The 20176-nt window shown below is 46.4% G+C and overlaps 2 protein-coding genes and 1 pseudogene across 2 annotated transcripts; 1 reads left to right on the forward strand and 2 right to left on the reverse strand.

Moving 5' to 3' along the window:
• Positions 1-10435: 10435 nt before the first annotated feature.
• LOC147966743 (serine/threonine-protein phosphatase 7 long form homolog) lies at positions 10436-11989 on the forward strand. Its single transcript, XM_087527376.1, has 4 exons — positions 10436-10636; positions 10727-11347; positions 11434-11685; positions 11765-11989. The coding sequence occupies exons 1-4, from the start codon at positions 10568-10570 to the stop codon at positions 11987-11989; spliced, it is 1167 nt and encodes a 388-aa protein (XP_087383502.1). The 5' UTR covers positions 10436-10567.
• A 2704-nt stretch (positions 11990-14693) lies between these two features.
• On the reverse strand, positions 14694-15302 carry LOC147966744 (uncharacterized; annotated as a pseudogene).
• Positions 15303-16081: 779 nt separating this feature from the next.
• On the reverse strand, positions 16082-18483 carry LOC147966745 (uncharacterized). Its single transcript, XM_087530939.1, has 3 exons — positions 16843-18483; positions 16231-16362; positions 16082-16135 (listed from the first exon to the last, which is right to left on the reverse strand). Exons 1-3 carry the CDS (start codon positions 18481-18483, stop codon positions 16082-16084), a joined length of 1827 nt encoding a protein of 608 aa, XP_087387065.1.
• Positions 18484-20176: the final 1693 nt, after the last annotated feature.

The following is a 20176-nucleotide window of genomic DNA, read 5'->3' on the forward strand; positions in this document are numbered from 1 at the left end:
CTTCCCATATATAAATCTTTACCTCCGGACCATTCCGGAACTCCTCGTGACGTCCGGGATCTCATCCAGGACTCCGAAAAACTTTCGGGTTACCGCATACTAATATCTCTATAACCCTAGCGTCACCGAACCTTAAGTGTGTAGACCCTACGGGTTCGGGAGACATGCAGACATGACCGAGATGACTCTCCGGTCAATAACCAACAGCGGGATCTGGATACCCATGTTGGCTCCCACATGTTCCACGATGATCTCATCGGATGAACCATGATGTCAAGGATTCGATCAATCCCGTATACAATTCCCTTTGTCTAGCGGTATTGTACTTGCCCGAGATTCGATCGTCGGTATCCGATACCTTGTTCAATCTCGTTACCGGCAAGTCTCTTTACTCGTTCCATAACACATCATCCCGTGATCAACTCCTTGATCACATTGTGCACATTATGATGATGTCCTAGCGAGTGGGCCCAGAGATACCTCTCCGTCACACGGAGTGACAAATCCCAGTCTCGATTCGTGCCAACCCAACAGACACTTTCGGAGATACCCGTAGTGCACCTTTATAGTCACCCAGTTATGTTGTGACGTTTGGCACACCCAAAGTATTCCTACGGTATCCGGGAGTTGCACAATCTCATGGTCTAAGGAAATGATACTTGACATTAGAAAAACTTCAGCATACAAACTACACGATCTTGTGCTAGGCTTAGGATTGGGTCTTGTCCATCACATCATTCTCCTAATGATGTGATCCCGTTATCAACGACATCCAATGTCCATGGTCAGGAAACCGTAACCATCTATTGATCAACGAGCTAGTCAACTAGAGGCTTACTAGGTACATGGTGTTGTCTATGTATCCACACATGTATCTGAGTTTCCTATCAATACAATTATAGCATGGATAATAAACGATTATCATGAACAAGGAAATATAATAATAATAACTAATTTATTATTGCCTCTCGGGCATATTTCCAACATCTTCCATGTGAAAGGATGAGCTACCAACAAAGCTGGGCAAATTTGACAATTTTAACCTTGGGACGAAATCAATTCACGGAATGAATTGCCCGTGAAACTATTTCACAGCACTGACCCTTTTGTGTAGCGCCCACCACGCAGGCGCCACACCCTACGGTGCAACGCCCAGCTCTGGGGCGTTGCACGCCTGTCCACCGTGGCAGCCCTTGGGCCCGCACCCAGTAGTGCAGCGTGTTGGGGAACGCAGTAATTTCAAAAAATTTCCTACGCACACGCAATATCATGGTGATGCATAGCAACGAGAGGGGAGAGTGTTGTCTACGTACCCACGCAGACCGACTGCGGAAGCGTTGACGCAACGTAGAGGAAGTAGTCGTATGTCTTCCCGATCCGACCGATCTAAGCACCGTTACTCCGGCACCTCCGAGTTCTTAGCACACGTACAGCTCGATGACGATCCCCGGGTTCCGATCCAGCAAAGCGTCGGGGAGGAGTTTCGTCAGCACGACGGCGTGGTGACGATCTTGATGTTCTACCGTCGCAGGGCTTCGCCTAAGCACCGCTACAATATAATCGAGGTGGAATATGGTGGCAGGGGGCACCGCACACGGCTAAGGAACGATCTCAAGGATCAACTTGTGTGTCCTAGGGTGCCCCCCTGCCTCTGTATATAAAGGAGCCAAGGGGGAGGGGGCGGCCGGCCAAGGAGGGCGCGCCAAGGGAGTCCTACTCCCTCTGGGAGTAGGATTCCCCCCCCCCCAATCCTAGTTGGAATAGGATTCCTCGAGGGGGGGAAAGAGAGAGAGGGGGCCGGCCACCTCTCCTTGTCCTAATAGGACTAGGGGAGGGGGAGGCGCGCGGCCCACCTTGGGCTGCCCCTTTCTCCTTTCCACTAAAGCCCACTAAGGCCCATATAGCTCCCGGGGGGTTCCGGTAACCTCCTGGTACTCCGGTAAAATCCCGATTTCACCCGGAACACTTCCGATATCCAAACATAGGCTTCCAATATATCAATCTTTATGTCTCGACCATTTCGAGACTCCTCGTCATGTCCATGATCACATCCGGGACTCCGAACAATCTTCGGTACATCAAAATGCATAAACTCATAATAACTGTCATCGTAACGTTAAGCGTGCGGACCCTACGGTTTGAGAACAATGTAGACATGACCAAGACACGTCTCCGGTCAATAACCAATAGCAGGACCTGGATGCCCATATTGGCTCCTACATATTATACGAAGATCTTTATCGGTCAGACCGCATAACAACATACGTTGTTCCCTTTGTCATTAGTATGTTACTTGCCCGAGATTCGATCGTCGGTATCCAATACCTAGTTCAATCTCGTTACCGGCAAGTCTCTTTACTCGTTCCGTAATACATCATCCCGCAACTAACTCATTAGTTGCAATGCTTGCAAGGCTTATGTGATGTGCATTACCGAGAGGGCCCAGAGATACCTCTCCGACAATCGGAGTGACAAATCCTATTCTCGAAATGCGCCAACCCAACATCTACCATTGGAGACACCTGTAGAGCTCCTTTATAATCACCCAGTTACGTTGTGACGTTTGGTAGCACACAAAGTGTTCCTCCGGCAAACGGGAGTTGCATAATCTCATAGTCATAGGAACATGTATAAGTCATGAAGAAAGCAATAGCAACATACTAAACAATCGGGTGCTAAGCTAATGGAATGGGTCATGTCAATCAGATCATTCAACTAATGATGTGACCTCGTTAATCAAATAACAACACTTCGTTCATGGTTAGGAAACATAACCATCTTTGATTAACGAGCTAGTCAAGTAGAGGCATACTAGTGACACTCTGTTTGTCTATGTATTCACACATGTATTATGTTTCCGGTTAATACAATTCTAGCATGAATAATAAACATTTATCATGATATAAGGAAATAAATAATAACTTTATTATTGCCTCTAGGGCATATTTCCTTCAGTCTCCCACTTGCACTAGAGTCAATAATCTAGATTACACAGTAATGATTCTAACACCCATGGAGCCTTGGTGTTGATCATGTTTTGCTCGTGGAAGAGGCTTAGTCAACGGATCTGCAACATTTAGATCCGTATGTATCTTGCAAATCTCTATGTCTCCCACCTGGACTAGATCCCGGATGGAATTGAAGCGTCTCTTGATGTGCTTGGTTCTCTTGTGAAATCTGGATTCCTTTGCCAAGGCAATTGCACCAGTATTGTCACAAAAGATTTTCATTGGACCCGATGCACTAGGTATGACACCTAGATCGGATATGAACTCCTTCATCCAGACTCCTTCGTTCGCTGCTTCCGAAGCAGCTATGTACTCCGCTTCACATGTAGATCCCGCTATGACGCTTTGTTTAGAACTGCACCAACTGACAGCTCCACCGTTTAATGTAAGCACGTATCCGGTTTGCGATTTAGAATTGTCCGGATCAGTGTCAAAGCTTGCATCAATGTAACCTCTTACGGTGAGCTCTTTGTCACCTCCATATACGAGAAACATATCCTTAGTCCTTTTCAGGTATTTCAGGATGTTCTTGACCGCTGTCCAGTGATCCACTCCTGGATTACTTTGGTACCTCCCTGCTAAGCTTATAGCAAGGCACACATCAGGTCTGGTACACAGCATTGCATACATGATAGAGCCTATTGCTGAAGCATAGGGAACATCTTTCATTTTCTCTCTATCTTCTGCAGTGGTCGGGCATTGAGTCTAACTCAACTTCACACCTTGTAACACAGGCAAGAACCCTTTCTTTGCTTGATCCATTTTGAACTTCTTCAAAATCTTGTCAAGGTATGTGCTTTGTGAAAGTCCAATTAAGCGCCTTGATCTATCTCTATAGATCTTTATGCCTAATATGTAAGCAGCTTCACCGAGGTCTTTCATTGAAAAACTCTTATTCAAGTATCCCTTTATGCTATCCAGAAATTCTATATCATTTCCAATCAGTAATATGTCACCCACATATAATATCAGAAATGCTACAGAGCTCCCACTCACTTTCTTGTAAATACAGACTTCTCCGAAAGTCTGTATAAAACCAAATGCTTTGATCACACTATCAAAGCGTTTATTCCAACTCCGAGAGGCTTGCACCAGTCCATAAATGGATCGCTGGAGCTTGCATACTTTGTTAGCTCCCTTTGGATCGACAAAACCTTCCGGTTGCATCATATACAACTCTTCTTCCAGAAATCCATTCAGGAATGCAGTTTTGACATCCATCTGCCAAATTTCATAATCATAAAATGCGGCAATCGCTAACATGATTCGGACAGACTTAAGCATCGCTACGGGTGAGAAAGTCTCATCGTAGTCAACCCCTTGAACTTGTCGAAAACCTTTTGCGACAAGTCGAGCTTTGTAGACAGTAACATTACCATCAGCGTCAGTCTTCTTCTTGAAGATCCATTTATTCTCAATTGCTTGCCGATCATCGGGCAAGTCAACCAAAGTCCATACTTTGTTCTCATACATGGATCCCATCTCAGATTTCATGGCTTCAAGCCATTTTGCGGAATCTGGGCTCACCATCGCTTCTTCATAGTTCGTAGGTTCATCATGATCTAGCAGCATGATTTCCAGAACAGGATTACCGTACCACTCTGGTGCGGATCTTGCTCTGGTTGATCTACGGGGTTCAGTAGTATCTTGTCCTGAAGTTTCAAGATCATCATCATTAGCTTCCTCACTAATTGGTATAGGTGTCGCAGAAACAGTTTTCTGTGATGTACTACTTTCCAATAAGGGAGCAGGTACAGTTACCTCATCAAGTTCTACTTTCCTCCCACTCACTTCTTTCGAGAGAAACTCCTTCTCTAGAAAGGATCCATTCTTAGCAACGAATGTCTTGCCTTCGGATCTGTGATAGAAGGTGTACCCAACAGTCTCCTTTGAGTATCCTATGAAGACACATTTCTCCGATTTGGGCTCGAGCTTATCAGGTTGAAGCCTTTTCACATAAGCATCGCAGCCCCAAACTTTAAGAAACGACAACTTTGGTTTCTTGTCAAACCATAGTTCATAAGGCGTCGTCTCAACGGATTTTGATGGTGCCCTATTTAACGTGAATGCGGCCGTCTCTAAAGCATAACCCCAAAACGATAGCGGTAAATCAGTAAGAGACATCATAGATCGCACCATATCTAGTAAAGTACGATTACGACGTTCGGACACACCATTACACTGTGGTGTTCCGGGTGGCGTGAGTTGCGAAACTATTCCGCATTGTTTCAAATGTACACCAAACTCGTAACTCAAATATTCTCCTCCACGATCAGATCGTAGAAACTTTATTTTCTTGTTACGATGATTTTCAACTTCACTCTGAAATTCTTTGAACTTTTCAAATGTTTCATACTTGTGTTTCATTAAGTAAATATACCCATATCTGCTTAAGTCATCTGTGAAGGTGAGAAAATAACGATATCCACCACGAGCCTCAATATTCATCGGACCACATACATCGGTATGTATGATTTCCAATAAATCTGTTGCTCTCTCCATAGTACCGGAGAACGGCATTTTAGTCATCTTGCCCATGAGGCACGGTTCGCGAGTACCAAGTGATTCATAATCAAGTGGTTCCAAAAGTCCATCAGTATGGAGTTTCTTCATGCGCTTTATACCGATATGACCTAAACGGCAGTGCCACAAATAAGTTGCACTATCATTATCAACTCTGCATCTTTTGGCTTCAACATTATGAATATGTGTGTTACTACTATTGAGATTCATCAAAAATAGACCACTCTTCAAAGGTGCATGACCATAAAAGATATTACTCATATAAATAGAACAACCATTATTCTCTGATTTAAATGAATAACCATCTCGCATCAAACAAGATCCAGATATAATGTTCATGCTCAACGCTGGCACCAAATAACAATTATTTAGGTCTAATATTAATCCCGAAGGTAGATGTAGAGGTACCGTGCCGACCGCGATCACATCGACTTTGGAACCGTTTCCCACGCGCATCGTCACCTCGTCCTTTGCCAGTGTTTGCTTAATCCGTAGTCCCTGTTTCGAGTTGCAAATATTAGCAACTGAACCAGTATCAAATACCCAGGTGCTACTACGAGCTCTAGTAAGGTACACATCAATAACATGTATATCACATATACCTTTGTTCACCTTGCCATCCTTCTTATCCGCCAAATACTTGGGGCAGTTCCGCTTCCAGTGACCAGTTTGCTTGCAGTAGAAGCACTCAGTTTCAGGCTTAGGTCCAGACTTGGGTTTCTTCTCCTGAGCAGCAACTTGCTTGCCGTTCTTCTTGAAGTTCCCCTTCTTCTTCCCTTTGCCCTTTTTCTTGAAACTAGTGGTCTTGTTAACCATCAACACTTGATGCTCCTTCTTGATTTCTACCTCCGTAGCTTTCAGCATTGCGAAGAGCTCGGGAATAGTCTTGTTCATCCCTTGCATATTATAGTTCATCACGAAGCTCTTGTAGCTCGGTGGCAGTGATTGGAGAATTCTGTCAATGACGCAATCATCTGGAAGATTAACTCCCATATGAATCAAGTGATTATTATACCCAGACATTTTGAGTATATGCTCACTGAGAGAACTGTTCTCCTCCATCTTGCAGCTATAGAACTTATTGGAGACTTCATATCTCTCAATCCGGGCATTTGCTTGAAATGTTAACTTCAACTCCTGGAACATCTCATATGCTCCATGACGTTCAAAACGTCGTTGAAGTCCCGATTCTAAGCCGTAAAGCATGGCACACTGAACTATCGAGTAGTCATCAGCTTTGCTCTGCCAGACATTCATAACATCTGGTGTTGCTCCAGCAGCAGGCCTGGCACCCAGCGGTGCTTCCAGGACGTAATTCTTCTGAGCAGCAATGAGGATAATCCTCAAGTTACGGACCCAGTCCGTGTAATCGCTACCATCATCTTTCAACTTTGCTTTCTCAAGGAACGCATTAAAATTCAACGGAACAACAGCACGAGCCATCTATCTACAATCAACATAAACAAGCAAGATACGATCAGGTACTAAGTTCATGATAAGTTTAAGTTCAATTAATCAAATTACTTAAGAACTCCCACTTAGATAGACATCCCTCTAATCCTCTAAGTGATCACGTGATCCAAATCAACTAAACCATAACCGATCATCACGTGAGATGGAGTAGTTTTCAATGGTGAACATCGTTATGTTGATCATATCTACTATATGATTCACGCTGGACCTTTCGGTCTCCGTGTTCCGAGGCCATATCTGCATATGCTAGGCTCGTCAAGTTTAACCTGAGTATTCTGCGTGTGCAAAAACTAGCTTGCACCCGTTGTAGATGGACGTAGAGCTTATCACACCCGATCATCACATGGTGTCTGGGCACGACGAACTTTGGCAACGGTGCATACTCAGGGAGAACACTTCTTGATAATTTAGTGAGAGATCATCTTATAATGCTACCGTCAATCAAAGCAAGATAAGATGCATAAAAGGATAAACATCACATGCAATCAATATAAGTGATATGATATGGCCATCATCATCTTGTGCTTGTGATCTCCATCTCCGAAGCACCGTCATGATCACCATCGTCACCGGCGCGACACCTTGATCTCCATCGTAGCATCGTTGTCGTCTCGCCAATCTTATGCTTCCACGACTATCGCTACCGCTTAGTGATAAAGTAAAGCATTACATTGCGATTGCATTGCATACAATAAAGCGACAACCATATGGCTCCTGCTAGTTGCCGATAACTCGGTTACAAAACATGATCATCTCATAAAATAAAATTCATCATCATGCCTTGACCATATCACATCACAACATGCCCTGCAAAAACAAGTTAGACGTCCTCTACTTTGTTGTTGCAAGTTTTACGTGGCTGCTACGGGCTTAAGCAAGAACCAATCTCACCTAGGCATCAAAACCACAACGATAGTTTGTCAAATAGACTCCGTTTTAACCTTCGCAAGGACCGGGCGTAGCCATACTCGGTTCAACTAAAGTTGGAGAGACAGTCGCCCGCAAGCCACCTATGTGCAAAGCACGTCGGGGGAACCGGTCTCGCGTAAGCGTATGCGTAATGTTGGTCCGGGTCGTCTCGTCCAACAATACCGCTGAACCAAAGTATGACATGCTGGTAGGAAGTATGACTTATATCGCCCACAACTCACTTGTGTTCTACTCGTGCATATAACATCAAACCATAAAACCTAGGCTCGGATGCCACTGTTGGGGAACGCAGTAATTTCAAAATTTTTCCTACGCACACGCAAGATCATGGTGATGCATAGCAACGAGAGGGGAGAGTGTTGTCTACGTACCCACGTAGACCGACTGCGGAAGCGTTGACGCAACGTAGAGGAAGTAGTAGTACGTCTTCCCAATCCGACCGATCCAAGCACCGTTACTCCGGCACCTCCGAGTTCTTAGCACACGTACAACTCGATGACGATCCCCGGGCTCCGATCCAGCAAAGCGTCGGGGAGGAGTTCCGTCAGCACGACGGCGTGGTGACGATCTTGATGTTCTACCGTCGCAGGGCTTCGCCTAAGCACCGCTACAATATAATCGAGGTGGAATATGGTGGCAGGGGGCACCGCACACGGCTAAGGAACGATCTCAAGGATCAACTTGTGTGTCCTAGGGTGCCCCCTGCCTCCGTATATAAAGGAGCCAAGGGGAAGGGGGCGGCCGACCAAGGAGGGCGCGCCAAGGGAGTCCTACTCCCTCTGGGAGTAGGATTCCCCCCCCCCAATCCTAGTTGGAATAGGATTCCTCGAGGGGGGGAAAGAGAGAGAGGGGGCCGGCCACCTCTCCTTGTCCTAATAGGACTAGGGGAGGGGGGAGGCGTGCGGCCCACCTTGGGCTGCCCCTTTCTCCTTTCCACTAAAGCCCACTAAGGCCCATATAGCTCCCGGGGGGTTCCGGTAACCTCCTGGTACTCCGGTAAAATCCCGATTTCACCCGGAACACTTCCGATCCAAACATAGGCTTCCAATATATCAATCTTTATGTCTCGACCATTTCGAGACTCCTCGTCATGTCCATGATCACATCCGGGACTCCGAACAATCTTCGGTACATCAAAATGCATAAACTCATAATAATTGTCATCGTAACGTTAAGCGTGCGGACCCTACGGTTCGAGAACAATGTAGACATGACCGAGACACATCTCCGGTCAATAACCAATAGCGGGACCTGGATGCCCATATTGGCTCCTACATATTCTACGAAGATCTTTATCGGTCAGACCGCTTAACAACATACGTTGTTCCCTTTGTCATTGGTATGTTACTTGCCCGAGATTCGATCGTCGGTATCCAATACCTAGTTCAATCTCGTTACCGGCAAGTCTCTTTACTCGTTCCATAATACATCATCCCGCAACTAACTCATTAGTTGCAATGCTTGCAAGGCTTATGTGATGTGCATTACCGAGAGGGCCCAGAGATACCTCTCCGACAATCGGAGTGACAAATCCTATTCTCGAAATACGCCAACCCAACATCTACCATTGGAGACACCTGTAGAGCTCCTTTATAATCACCCAATTACGTTGTGACGTTTGGTAGCACACAAAGTGTTCCTCCGGCAAACGGGAGTTGCATAATCTCATAGTCATAGGCACATGTATAAGTCATGAAGAAAGCAATAGCAACATACTAAACGATCGGGTGCTAAGCTAATGGAATGGGTCATGTCAATCAGAACATTCAACTAATGATGTGACCTTGTTAATCAAATAACAACACTTTGTTCATGGTTAGGAAACATAACCATCTTTGATTAACGAGCTAGTCAAGTAGAGGCATACTAGTGACACTCTGTTTGTCTATGTATTCACACATGTATTATGTTTCCGGTTAATACAATTCTAGCATGAATAATAAACATTTATCATGATATAAGGAAATAAATAATAACTTTATTATTGCCTCTAGGGCATATTTCCTTCACAGCGCCTCCGAGCTAGGCGCCACACATGTAATGTGCAGCGCCCGGCCCGTAGGCGCTGCACTGTGACTTAGATGCCAGCCGCCCCCTCCCCCTCCCCCTCCCCCACCCCACCCATTCGTTCCAGCAGTTACAGAACAGGCGCGCCGGTGGATTCCTCCTCTCCCCCTCTCAATCCCCTCTCCCAAATCCTTCAGATCCGATGATTTGGTCCGTGCATTTATTCACCAATCCATCCTAGAAGCTACTCTCCTCCGATCCCCTTCTTTCTATCCATAGAAAATATGATATTTTGAAGATTTGGGGAATCCTTGTTTGATTAGATTAGATTTGAATCTTGCATGTATTAGAACTTTGCATGTATTACAACCCTTGTTTGTTTGATTTGTGGAACCCTAGTTTAGTTTATGGAAGAGTTATTTGTATGAAGTAGGCATAGTTTATGGAAAAGTTATTTGTATGAAGTAGGCCTAGTTATTTGTGAAATCCTAGTTTATTAGTTTTGTTTGATTTGATATGGTTGGATACATAGATTGGTACGGTTGCATCTAGTAGGCGTACTTTAGTTTATTTGTATTCAAAAGATAATCGTGTTGACAAGAAAGTTTTCTTTCAAAATTGTTAGGATGGTTTGGCTTCTCGATGATCACTGGGACAAACAACACCGGTCGTACGCTATGGCGGTGGAGCAGCGGGTAATAATGAAAGTGGCCTGTTTTATGAATTTCGTATTTATTTCAAACACAAATGCTTCATATGTAATGTTATGAATTGTTTGTTTGTAGGAGCTTGCACCTTTGAAGCTTCGTTCTCACGGGGTCACCCTTGGGTGGATGCTCTATGATGAGCGATACACACCGTATGTAAGGGAGACAGGACTTCTCCCTTTCATTCATATGGTCAGACGGTCGACGCCACCCAACAATGCTCCAGCACTCACCGCGCTTATTGATCATTGGCGGCCGGAGACACATAGTTTCCATCTACGGACCGGGGAGATGACAGTGACGCTCCAGGATATTGCTATGATCACCGGTCTTCCTATCGATGGGAGTCCTCTATGTATGAGCGCCGATTCCGATGGGTGGCGCGCGCAGATGCATGCCCTTATCGGTATGGTTCCTCCAGAGCCTCCGGAACCAGCAGCAGAAACCAAGAAGAAGGAAAGAGTCGCAGCCGGTGCTACTTTCACGTGGATTACTGAGCACTTTGGTACTTGCCCACCGGAAGCTGATGAGGACACGGTCAAGACATATGCTCGTGTCTACATGTGGTATGTGATATCTAGGACTATGTTTGCTGATGGCACAGGCAAGAATGCTCCATGGATGTGGCTGAAGGCGTTGACCGTCTTCAATAGCAATTGGAGTTGGGGTTCGGCGACACTGGCTTACTTGTATAGACAGGTATGAAGTTGTTTCCTTTTCACTTCATTGCTACATTATGAATGCGATCTTGCTCTTAATTGAACCATGTTCTCTTTTATGTGCAGTTGGACGAAGCCTGTTGTAGGTCATCTGGAGGTATTGGTGGTTGTTTGCTCGCACTTTCCATATGGAGCTGGGAGCGTTTGCCGGTTGGACGTCCGAAGAAGGTGAAGTACGATGATTGGGACGACAAAGGCGACCTACTATGGCTACCCACTTGGGCTTACAAGTGGGATGTGATAAATGAGACGACAGATGATCCCTTGGTCATGTACAAGTTGTACCAGAGCGAGCTTGACGCGATCACGCCTGAGCAGGTGAATTGACATTGCATAAGTGATTATGATGCTTCTATTGCAAGTCGATATCAATTTTGCATTCTATCCCATTTTGCAGGTGATATGGGAGCCGTATGGAACAGGAGATAGTTTTGGTAACCCTTTAGAGTTCAGGCTGAATCCGATGTGCACTAGGGATAGGGATCTCTGGCGTATGCGGTGCCCACTCATATGCAACTGGGCGGTTGAGCTTCACCTCCCACACCGAGTGCGCCGTCAGTTTGGTTTGTTCCAGGCACATCCTCCGGAGTGGGAGGACACGGACAAGTTGCTACACGCGTAAGATATAATTAACCTTGAGTACTTAGCAGCTTCTCGGCGGTTTTGATGCTACTAATATTATGTTTCTAACTCGTAGGTTGGATAGGAAAAGGAAGTGGAAGATTAAGGATTGGGACAAGCATCACAGAAAGTATGTCGTACAGTTTGCTAATAGTGTGGAGCAAGCTAGGGCTGGAAAAGGAGTCCAGCTTCGTGAGCACTGCCCTGTAGCGTTCAACAACTATCTCACATAGTTTCTTGCAAGTACCCGTGTGGAGGTATGCAAGCCGGCGTATGCTGAGGAGATTTTGAAAGAACCCACTATTTTTGATGAGGTAGCCCAACACCAGTACAACGCATTAGTCAGGAAAGGCAACTCAGTGATCCCTTCAGCTCCAATGATGAACTTTGTGGTATTTACCCTCTTTGCTTTTCATTCACACTATTCACATCTTCGCTTGCCTAACACGTTAATACCATTTATGTTCATAGCGTGCCCAGATCAAGAAAGCAGCTGATGAGACCGAGACTATTCTTGAAACAACCCCGGCTGGCAAAAGCGATGGAGAAGGTGCACTTCGAGCATTCATCAAGGTTCACATCTCCTTCAAACTAGCACTTAACATGTGTTGCTACGTTCGATGTCTCATTCACTTGTACATGTTGCAGCGACAGGGCCAAAAGTTAAGGCGGCTATCAAACCTTTTTGGTTGTCGTGACCCCGAGTATGTATCACCAGAACGGTCTAGGTCGGCGACACCATCAGATCCCGCTTCGGGCCAGAGCCATGGTGATCATTTGGAGGATGAGGATGTGGGTGTGGTCACCCAAGAGGTATGGCATGAGCATATATATCCAATTGTTGATGCATTGCTAACTATATCCTCACACATGGTCTTTCCATATCTTTTGTTGATGCATAGGTTGCTGATGATGATATGACCTTGGGGACTTACCAGGTTAGGTCTGCACACATGCTAAAGCCTAGGAAGGGAATTAACAAGTACACACCTGAAGACTTCACCGAAAGAGGCAAAAGGACGGTCGACACCTCGTGGATGGCGACTTTGGATGACTATTTGGATGACGATGTCGATGACGTGGAGGAACCGGAGCCGGAGCGGGAGCGTGTTCCTCTTCCTAGGAAGGTGAAGAAGTTAGCCAGCAAGAGGGGGGAGCAGCCAAAAAGCGCTCAAGGAACTAGCTCTTCTTAGGAACCAGCCATCGTCCTTTATTTGTAATGTCGGTGAACTTGGAGTTGTTATGTCGGTGAACTTGGAGTTGTTATGTCGGTGAACTTGGAGTTGTGGTAGCCCTATGTTGAACTTGATCCTCTTTGTATGTCTTAGTTATGTTGAACTTGGAGTTGACGCCTTAGCAATGTTGAACTTGATCCTCTATGTTGCACTTGTTGTCTTAATAATGTTCAACTGTGACTGAAATGTGAACTTAAAGTTTTTGACTGCTTATTCTAGGAAATGTTGCAATGTACCTGAAAATGACCAACTTTACAAGCTACAGGCGCTGCAGCGCCTAGCTTGGAGGCGTCACACTGTACAGTGCAACGCCTAGCTACCGGGCGTTGCACTGTACAGTGTGGCGCCTCCAAGCTAGGCGCTGCAGCGGCTATAGCTTGCAAACAAAGTGTTTGCTCTCTGCTTAGCTCAGCCCAAGGATGCAACGCCTCAGAGCTGGGCGTCACACTGTATAGTGCAGCGCCTAGACCTGAGGCATTGCACGCCTGGGCTGAGCTAAGCAGAGAGCAACTACTTTGCTTGCAAGCTACAGCCGCTGCAGCGCCTAGCTTGGAGGCGCCACACTGTACAGTGCAACGCCCGGGAGCTAGGCGTTGCACTGTACAGTGTGACGCCTCCAAGCTAGGAGCTGCAGCGGTTGTAGCTTGCAAACACTTTGCATCCTCTCTGTTTAGCTCAGCCCAAGGGTGTAACGCCTCAGCGCTAGGCGCTGCACTATACAGTGTGACGCCTAGCCCTGAGGCGTTGCACGCCAGGGCTGAGCTAAGCAGAGAGCAACTACTTTGTTTGCAAGCTACAGCCGCTGCAGCGCCTAGCTTTGAGGCGTCACACTGTACAGTGCAACGCCCGGGAGCTAGGCGTTGCACTGTACAGTGTGATGCCTCCAGGCTAGGCGCTGCAGCGGCTGTAGCTTGCAAACACTTTGCTTGCTCTCTGTTTAGCTCAGTCCAAGGGTGCAACGCCTCAGCACTAGGCGCTGCACTATACAGTGTGACGCCTAGGGTTGAGGCGTTGCACTCCTGGGCTGAGCTAAGCAGAGAGCAAACAAAGTGTTGGCAACCTACAGCCGCTGCAGCGCCTAGCTTCGAGGCGCCACACTGTACAGTGCAACGCCCCAGAGCTAGGCGTTGCACTTGTACTTAGCAAATTTTTTGGCACATGCACACATATTCCGATGAGGAGAGATAGTAGTTCACGACACATAGCAAGCAAAGAACTGTGAAGACAACATATGCACAAAGTACTTCACGACACATACTAGTTCATAATACATATTACTTCACGACACATAGTAGATCACAACCAAATCGAGGAGGACAGATAGTAGTTCATGACATATAGTAGTTCACAACCAAATCGAGGAGGAGAGATAGTAGTTCATGACACATAGTAGTTCACAACCAAACCGAAGATCATAGTTTAGAGGATAACACGATTATCGTCCACAAGCAAGTTGAAGATGACATAGCTCTATTGCGTAGAGCAAGGCCCCTTTCCCTTCTTCTTCTTCCTCTCTTCTTCCTCTTCCTCCTCCCTTTTCCTTATGAGGTGGGCCTCCTTAACCACCCTCTCCATGAATATCTTATCCTCCCTCTCTTTTTTTCAGCTACAATTGCCCAAAGCTTCATGGTTCCTTCTTCAAAATCCTTTTGACGCTTCTTCTGTGCCTCCTCACATTTCCTCACCAATGCTTGCTCCCTAGCGCGCATCGCATTTGACGCTCTCTCTTTTGCCTTTCTCTTCTCCTCAAGCTCCTCTTCATTCTTCTTCTTTAGCTTGGCTGCATCCTCCTCTCTAAGCTTCTTCGCAGCCTTCTCCCACCATCCCGCCATCTCATCTTCGCCATCCTCCTTCATTGTTGGTTTGTTGGGTTGGGAAGCCGCCATACCTACAATGAGTGAAACATAATGGTTAGTAAAGACAATAAAAACAAATGGAAGCACATGTAAAAGAAGAACATATGAAAACAAGAACATTTGAAACATTATAGTTAGTGAGCAACATACGGAAATGGTCCATCGAGGTATCCAAACATTCCTCTATAACGACCTTGCCCTTGTCCATCACCACGGCCAAGTCCATCACCACGGCCAAGACCATCACCATGGCCAACACCACCACCACGAGCTCTACCACCACCACGGCCTAGAGTACCACCACCACGGCCTCTTGTAAGTCCTAGTTGTCGACCTCTTTGTTGCCTAGATCCTCTTTGACTAACACTTGGTTGGCTTGGCACTTGTTGGCTACCACTTGGTTGGCTTGGCACTTGTTGGCTACCACTTGGTTGGCTTGGCACTTGTTGGCTACCACTTGGTTGGCTCCTACTTGGTTGGCTTGGCACTTGTTGGCTACCACTAGGTTGGCTCCCACTTGGTTGCCTTCGCACTTGTTGGCTACCACGTTGTTGCCTTCGCACTTGTTGGCTACCTCTTGGTTGGCTTGGCACTTGTTGGCTACCACTTGGTTGGCTCCCTTGTGTAGCTCCTTGTTGGCTAGTGCTTGCATCATTTTTCTTGGACCTTTTCCTTGGTTTCGTACATTTTCTTTTGTTGTGGCCATGACCTTTGCATTCCCCACAACGAGAGCTCTCACGACGCTCTTGGAATTGACCGTTTCCCGCTTCGCGGCGGCCACCATGGCCCCATCCGTCCATGTCGCCTCTAAAACGCTTTGTTTTACGTCTACCCCGTGTAACAACCTTCAACTCTGGATCCGGCCATAGTTGAACTCCATGGTACTCCGGCCATTGTGATTGGTCAAAGTATGGGTGAAAGCGGGGAGCCCATGTTTTTTTGACCGTCATGATTGAGAACTCCAACTCCCTCACGGTGCGTGGGTGATTGATGTCCACATTTCTAACGCGACCGGCGGTATACAAATGTGAGCATGGGAGATGAAGCAACAATGGCCTCCCGCAAGAGCAATCACATTGTGTTAAAGACACCTTGAAAGCCCGACCTCCATGTTGCCGGCCATCGTTTGTGGTTCCTCCTGGCTCTTTCACTTCATACTTCCACTCTTCGTTGTCATATAATATAGCTTCTTCTGAGTCCGCCTTTCGTGATTGAAATTCTAACCATTCATCAACCTTGGGTGGGAACTTGTACTTGTACTTGCGCGGGTTCTCACCCACTATCTGTGCATCAGTTTCCATCGAGTACTTTAGAAAGTACGCATTCATCTTGTCAAATGTGTATTGAACTATTGCCGTCACGGGTAATCCACGTGCACCTTTGAGCACCCTATTGAAGCATTCAGCCATATTGCTTGTCATTTGACCGTATCTCCGGCCATCTTCATCAAAAGCACGTGCCCACTTGTTCCGGTGTTGAATGTGCCTATTCATAAAGTCTTGACCCCCGTGATCAAGTTTTTTGTGTGTGAGAAATTTGTTCAACAAAGTGGCGAACCGCTTCTCAGAGAAAGCAAGACAACAATCTTGAAGATCATCGGCCAACTCCTTAAGGCCACATGCCCTATAGAAGTTCGAACAAAAGTGCCTCATGCACCATCGATGGTGCAACGGAGCATGCCCAGGAATGTCAATCTCCACCGTGTTAAGAATTCCTGCATGCCGATCTGATATGACACAAATTTCTCTTTGAGCGGGTAACACCTTCGTCCTCAAAAGACGCAAAAACCACTCCCAGTTGTCATTGTTCTCTGCCTCAACCAAAGCAAATGCCAATGGCAACACCCGGTTATTGGCATCACTTGCTATCGCAACCAACAAGGTCCCCTTGTATTGTCCGGTCAAGAACGTGCCATCAATGGCGATGACCGGCCTACAGTGTTCGAAAGCCCTCACGCATTGCTCGAACGCCCAAAATGCACGGCCAAATACTCGGACTTTCTTTCCTTCATAAATCGTTGTTTGGTGCCCATGAGGCTCGACAACATGAACCATGCCCGGGTTTGTGGCAGCCATGGCTAACAACAACCTAGGGATTCGGTTGTATGCTTCCTCCCAAGTACCATACAACATCTTAAATGCGGCTTGCTTCGCCTTCCATGCCTTGCCGTACTTCACCTTGTAATGAAAGATGGCTTTCACAAGGTCAATGACATGTTGGACGCTCATTGTTGGAAGTGTGGATATTGAGTTGGAGAGCCTGTAAGCGATGAACTCGGACGTGAGTTGTCTGTGGTCTTGGGACACAATCTTGCCATCCACCCTTTTGCCTCGGCACATGTGAGTTGGCACACAACTCACTACGTGCCAAGCGGGACCTCCTTTCCATGGTCTTGCACGCACAATCCACGGACATATTTCATCTTCACATGCACATGCAACCGTGTAGCGCACATTGACGTCCGAGTGCACCACCTTGTGTGGACGATAATGCGTAACCGAGTAGTTGTCGAGCCACATCTTCAATTCCAACAAGGTTTCAAACTTAGACCCTTTAGCAATCCGGTTCTTGTCGTCTCCCAAATCACGGTGAGAGCTTGGCCTAACCCCAAGAGATATAGATTTGCCACCATCCACAACGGCTTCATCCGCGAGACTAACATCCTTGAACAATGGTGTCTTGTGATCCCGACCGAATACCTTCTCGAAAGCTTCGACCTCCTTCACCGTGAACCCCTCCTCATCAACTTGTTCATGGGGACCTTCGTCATCCGAATCTGATGCATATGCACGGGAAAAAGGGATGGAATGGTCCATTGTCTCTTGCAAATGATATTTGTCAAGATCACCCACATTGTTGTCATGGAGATCAACTTCATTGTCATCGTCCGCATACTCATCATTGTCCTCTTGCAAAGCTTCATCTTCGTTGTTTGTAAACGGGCTCAACGTTGGCCTCACTTCTTGGGTCAAAAGAGGTTCAACAATTTCATCTCGCTTCAAGGGTGGGGGGCTACTAGCAACCAAAGGGGAGGGTTTCCGGTTCAAGTCCAAATGCAAATTTGAATCAACCTTCTTCGTTGCAAATAACTCAAGAGCCTTGTCAAGTGAATCGGCCACCGTTTCCTTGTATGTAACCCAACGTTGCTCCGAGTTGATACGCATTGTCTTCCAACGGATGTGCATTCCAAAACCTACATTATGCCTTCCCTCCAACTCAACAATATCACTAGGGTCCATCCAATTCAAATCTTTCCTCACTTGTTGCAAGAGCTCCGCATAGCTAGGAGTACTATCAAACACCATATCAAGCTCATCCGGATCCTGTTCAATATTGCCTTTCAAGAAGGCGTCTTTGTCCCCATGATGAACAAACACACATATTCTTCCCATCCCTATAAGCATTCAAACAACAGAATGTAACATTGCTTCCATGAGTACTAATTTAAGGATTAACACGGAATACAAACCCTAATATATATATCAAACAACAACCCTAACCCTAACCATAACCCTAACCCTAACCATAACCATAACCCTAACAATAACCCTAACCCTAACCATAACCCTAGCACCAACACAAGAACACCCATAAGAATAACCCTAACATACTAACAAAGCCTAATCATAGGAAATTGGCAAACAAAGATCTCACATCTCCATGCAAATCTCTAGATCCAAACAAAACTAGGGTTTCCCCAAACTAGCATTACTTGGATCAAAACAAGGGGATCGGAGAAGATTACCTTGAGGGAGGGTATGACTTCGAAATCCACGGACAAATTCTTCAAATTTGCAAGATTTGGGAGAGGATTTGAGAGGGGGAGAGAGTGGGAGAGGGGGCAAAGCTCGGGTTGGGGTGTGTGGGGTGGGGAGAGTGGGGGAGGGGGCCAAGCCGCTGGATAAGTCACAGTGCAGTGCCTACGGGCCGGGCGCTGCACATTACATGTGTGGCGCCTAACTCGGAGACGCTGCACTACTGGGTGCGGGCCCAAGGGCTGCCACGGTGAACAGGCGTGCAACGCCCCAGAGCTGGGCGTTGCACCGTATGGTGTGGCGCCTGCATGGCGGGCGCTACACAAAAGGGTCAGTGCTGTGAAATAGTTTCACGGACAGTTCATTCCGTGAATTGATTTCGTCCCAAGGTCAAAATTGTCAAATTTGCCACAAAGCTGCACATTGGGTCTCTGCAACTGCAAGCAGTACACTACAGGGAGCATCAGAAAAATAGATGAAACATGACATCCATGAACGAAAAACTCATTTCTTGCACCGTACACGACATTGCAAAATTAACAATACGTAGAACGGCAAGGGGTGGTAATATGTCCAATTGCAGGAGCAAAGTTCAGAGATAGTTCTGCACAAAGTAACTAAGATGGCATGCAACGACGAACGATCTTAGAGAGATAACAAAACCAGCGATTATCTTGGACCACTAGAAATAAAAACAGAAGAGGCTGAAGCTGCAGAAGAAGCATTCATTTAGAGCCTGAAACAAAAGAGGGCTTCAATTTCAACAGTACAAAACTAAACAACTAGTTAGTGCCAATAAATTTACACTTGACCTCTGTACCACCAATCGTCTACCAGGTTAAAAAACTGATTTGTTCTAAGAAAAACACTTGATATCCTAGGTGAATGAATAGATGACCTCAATGGCACATTGCAAACTTCAAGTGTCCATCAGTTAGCTAAAGATTCAACTTACGAGGATCTGAAGAGCCACCAAACCCCGGCTCTCAAGAACAAGGGACAAGGCCAAAGAGACAACCAGGCCCGCCGGAGCAGACCCCATCCTCCCGTCCTCCCCAACCTTGTCTCCCAGGCGCATACTGATCCATCCTGCCAAGCTTAAAAATGGATAGTTCATTGATGAATGGTAAACTACAACTTTAGTACCTGAGAAGGATAAGGATGGAGTGATTGAGCTCCACAACCACTGCTCGAGCGTGTATTAGGAGGGCGATGCTCGTTCTGTACTCATCGTCATGCTCCACGAACTCAACCATGCGACGAAGGGAGTCGATATTCTGTTCGGAACCAGCATCAAGACCCACTTTGCCAGGCCTAATTGGCCAAGCGTCTTCAAGCGTAT

This window comes from Triticum urartu, chromosome 6A (genome assembly GCF_056163025.1).
Source record: "Triticum urartu cultivar PI428250 chromosome 6A, HENAU_Tu73, whole genome shotgun sequence".
Taxonomy (NCBI): domain Eukaryota; kingdom Viridiplantae; phylum Streptophyta; class Magnoliopsida; order Poales; family Poaceae; genus Triticum; species Triticum urartu.